At 38.4% G+C, this 3,994-nt stretch overlaps 1 protein-coding gene across 1 annotated transcript; it reads right to left on the minus strand.

Annotated features, from left to right (window-relative positions):
* Positions 1-1,422: 1,422 nt before the first annotated feature.
* Positions 1,423-2,011, minus strand: ripply2 (ripply transcriptional repressor 2). The gene is made up of 3 exons (XM_054619017.1): positions 1,864-2,011; positions 1,691-1,761; positions 1,423-1,585 (listed from the first exon to the last, which is right to left on the minus strand). The coding sequence occupies exons 1-3, from the start codon at positions 1,984-1,986 to the stop codon at positions 1,423-1,425; spliced, it is 357 nt and encodes a 118-aa protein (XP_054474992.1). The 5' UTR covers positions 1,987-2,011.
* Between the last annotated feature and the right edge of the window lie 1,983 nt (positions 2,012-3,994).

Below are 3,994 nucleotides of genomic sequence, written 5' to 3' on the forward strand. Positions count from 1 at the left end.
TCTACATTTCAACAACTTCATATCTAAACACTTTTCATAGTGCAGCATTGCATTCAAATTTTGTTATTACAGAAGCTGATTTACTAACTGCAACTGCAGGGCCCCAGACACCCAGGGGCCTTTGCCCCAGGTTCACTGTGTGTCACTTGGTTTGTTGTTCATTACATTACATTACATTACATTACAGTCATTTAGCAGACGCTTTTATCCAAAGCGACTTACAGGAAGTGTATTCAACATAGGTATTCAAGAGAACTACTAGTCACCAGAAGTCATAAGTGCATCTCCTTTCTTAAACAAGCATCTTAAAGCATAAACCAGAGCAAAAGTATAGTGCAGAGGCAAATTACTACGAAAACAATAATTGCAACAGACTAATACGAATATAATAAGTGCTACAAACTACTACGAATGTTCTCTAGATGAAATGTAGTGTTGTCATGCATAGTCTTTAGAAGTACTTTATGTGTATTTAGGTGTACATTAAGTACACAATGCACAGCAAGCTGAAGGAACACAGGTTATATCGAGCCCCAACACCCCAGAGCCCAATAATGTGTTCATTCAGCCCTGATTCTCACATTCTGCTGTTTTTAAAAAATGGAATATACATTCAATCAATAATTCATGAAACCCTTTATCATTCTATTCATTCCTTCATGTTCTGTCCTGTGAGTGGAGTAGAGAAAACACTGTGCCATTAATCTTCTGGCAAACCCATAGGAGTAGGCTACTCTGTCCTGATGTATATAAAAATAATATTTCAAGTCAAACCCACATAAAATAATGATTTTTCCGACTCCGCCAGGGATTTTTGTCTCGCTTGGTATTTAAATTGGATGTCTCCAAAAGTTTTCCCCTTTGACTATCTTACATGCAGATCTTATGCTCTGCTGACACGGTTGACACCTTCCACGTGTCACTGAAGTTTCCACGCTTCAGGCGACAATGCGCAGGAAACCGTTTACTACCTTTGCACTCATCCATGGGAAAAGAGCTGTTCCGCCGCAAGCAGGCGGATGTGTCAAACCTTACCCTGCTACAACTTGCAAAGACATAAATAAATCCTGATGCCTCATTTCTTGGCTTTCAAATAGTAATTATTGAAGAGTATTTCCCTCAAAAAGTAAAATCAACTGATTTGATTTCGACTGTGCAAGTTTGTCACTAACTACAGAAAAAAAAAAGGAATCAACTAAATAATTAAGCCCCAGACAACGACATTCATTGATTGCATTTTATTGCAGTTCTTAACAAAGTACAAAAGAGGTAGAAGTGTCAAAGGAATAACTTAAGCATTCACATTTTTGTTTGGAATAGAAGTGAAAAAGTATATTTACACATATTTACAGTAATAATTTAGAAGAAATATATTATCATATTATGCAGCAATGCGTCTTCAAAGGCTTGAGAGAGACACGTTTAGTTCAACTCCTTCTCCATCTCCTCTTCTTCATCGTCGCTGTCTTCATCGCTGCTTGAGTCTTCGTAGAGGCAGATGGTCGCTTGGACCGGATAGTTGTGCAGGAGCATTACTGCATCCTGGTACATATAATCGAAACATCTCGACTTTGGCCAGAACAACCTTTAAAAAAAAAAGAAAAAGAGAACAAAAATGAATAAGACACACTCACAAAGAAATAACCTGCATATGAATTAAATATCACTTAAATAACAAAACTCTACTTACTTCACTGGGTGAATGACCTGATGAGTTTTGGGGTGTTGTGCAGCAGAAAGGTCTCCGTCATTAGAGTTACCCTAAAAGTTAAAAAAAAAAGCAACATTGTTAAGATTATTTTCCCTTTTAAAAAAGCACGTTTGAATTAACACCAGAAGTCTTATTAAGTCTTCTAAACTCACCCTGTGTGCCACAGTTGTGTCCTTTGTTCCAACCCACGGTCTCCACCACCGACCGGGCTGTTGAGTAACGTTGTCTCCAGAAAAAGCAGAAGGTAATCCATCGTTGGTATTGAAAGTTTCCATGTTTCCTTGTAGTGGTCAGTCCTGCGTTAAGTCCTCGGAAGATAATGTGACTGAAGGCAGGAACCTCCTATTTATCGGGGTCCTGTCGGCCGGGGCCAAATTGCGCTTTCACGCGTCCGCAAGTGTCTCCATGCGCCACCACGGTGCTCAGGTGCGAAGTCACACTTCAGCAAACTCCAACCATATGGTTACTTTCTTTCGTAATATCAAATGTAGAGTAAAGAACATTTATTCAGCCTATTTGAAAGATATTTTCCAAGATGAAACATATATTTGATAACAATTTAAACTCTCTCTTAGTCCACTATATATTGCCCATGTGAAGTGTTTGAGCATTATGTTAAGTTTAATTTCGGTCTAACCGTCCTATCCAGTGATAGCATGTGAATGCCGTTTGTAATTAAACTCAAAATGTTGATAACACTTTAGTTTAGTTAGTTAAATTCTTTTAACTAGTTGTTGATAAAAAAAAGTTTTTTTCAAACTCTTCAACCTCTTCTTCACCTTTCATTATCTGCGTCTGTTTAGCCATTTGTGCGGGAGGTGTGAAGAAACACGTGCCCTACTGTCATTGCCTGCTGAGTGGATGATGGAAGAAGGCTCGTGCGCAGTGTGTGTGTGTGTGTGTGTGGGGGGGGGGGGACACGCGTCAGCCTTCTGTAGATACAACAGCAGGAGGGGGGGGGGGTAATAGCTGCACCTCAGCAGACGCACGGGCTTGCATGCATGACACACTCCCATATGGAAAACCCATCAATAATACATCATAAAAATGCATTACGGGCCTTTTTTTTTTTTTTGGAGTAGATCTTCTGTGATACATTAGCTCAACTTGTTTCATTCATCATTTTAGATTAGTAAAGGGTTTCCTGCCAGTGCACCAGTGGGGGGCAGTGTGGGGCTACATGCTGGGATGAAATGCTAATAGGAACAGTTGGTCGCATTTGTTGTTAGATAAATATCCAGTGTTGGAAGAACTATTCAGATCCTTCTGTCCACTTACTACCACACCGTTAAAGCACTCCACTACAAGCCCTGCATTCAAATCCTTACTTAAGTTAAAGTATAACCTGATCATTATTAAAAAAAGAAACCTAACTGGAAGTATCAAAATAATAGTACTCATTGTGCCGTAAATTGTTCAAAGTCTATGTTTTCCTATTATATATGATATTTTGGACTACTTTATATTCTGTTGCAAATATGGCCCAATATATATATATATATCATTAAAGTAAATCAATAAGAAAGATGAGATGGAGATAAAGAGATGAAGATGAGATGCTAACAGTTTGTTTTTTTCTTGGACTGTACAAAGAAGAAGCTGCAGCTCAACATCAGGGAGATGACTGTAATGTTCAGAAACCCAGTATGTTGTTTTTCTGCTAAAATTAACCAAAGGATTGAATGTGCCTGTCTGATGAAAGATGAAAGATTTACCATTTGCTATTTACCAAGAGCCCTTCCTTATATAGCTTTTCTCATATATGAGAAGGTGAGAAGATGGAGGTTATATATAACCTCTACTGCCTCACTTGTCCCACTTTCACTTTTTCCCCCCCCCCATTCTCTAGGCTTAATAATACATAAGTCATAATGCTTCTCTTTTTGCCCAAGACATTTAACACTTCTCTCTGACAAAGGCTCGATACTTCACTGCTAAAAATCCCTCTCCATGGCAACAGTGAAGCATCAATAACGTAATTTTCTAATAGTCCATTCAGTAAAGCCTTATCTCTTTAGTTTTGCTCATACAAATCACAAATTTAGAAATATATGTCCAAAATTAAACATGAATTCCTTCTTTAGCCACCAGCTAAAGCCTGGACATAAAACATAAAATAATTATACATTCATGGTTCCCATGGTTCCCATGGTCCTGCTTCCAGTGTCGATTGGCTTCACTCATTTTTTTGTGCTGGGCTCCTGTTTTGAAGACTAATTTGATGCTTTCACATCAGTGATGTACTCTCTGACACTGAATGGAAAACATGTGTGTCATACTTAT

Source organism: Anoplopoma fimbria, chromosome 18 (assembly GCF_027596085.1).
Source record: "Anoplopoma fimbria isolate UVic2021 breed Golden Eagle Sablefish chromosome 18, Afim_UVic_2022, whole genome shotgun sequence".
NCBI classification, from domain to species: Eukaryota; Metazoa; Chordata; class Actinopteri; order Perciformes; family Anoplopomatidae; genus Anoplopoma; species Anoplopoma fimbria.

What these genes read in the sequence shown, in the direction of transcription:
- ripply2 (XM_054619017.1), bottom strand. Translation starts at nt 1,986, where the DNA reads ATGGAAACTTTCAATACCAACGATGGATTACCTTCTGCTTTTTCTGGA. An exon ending in ACACAACTGTGGCACACAGG is followed by an intron (nt 1,762 to 1,863) that starts GTGAGTTTAGAA and finishes TTTAACTTTTAG; the next exon opens with GGTAACTCTAATGACGGAGA. An exon ending in CAGGTCATTCACCCAGTGAA is followed by an intron (nt 1,586 to 1,690) that starts GTAAGTAGAGTT and finishes TTTTTTTTAAAG; the next exon opens with GTTGTTCTGGCCAAAGTCGA.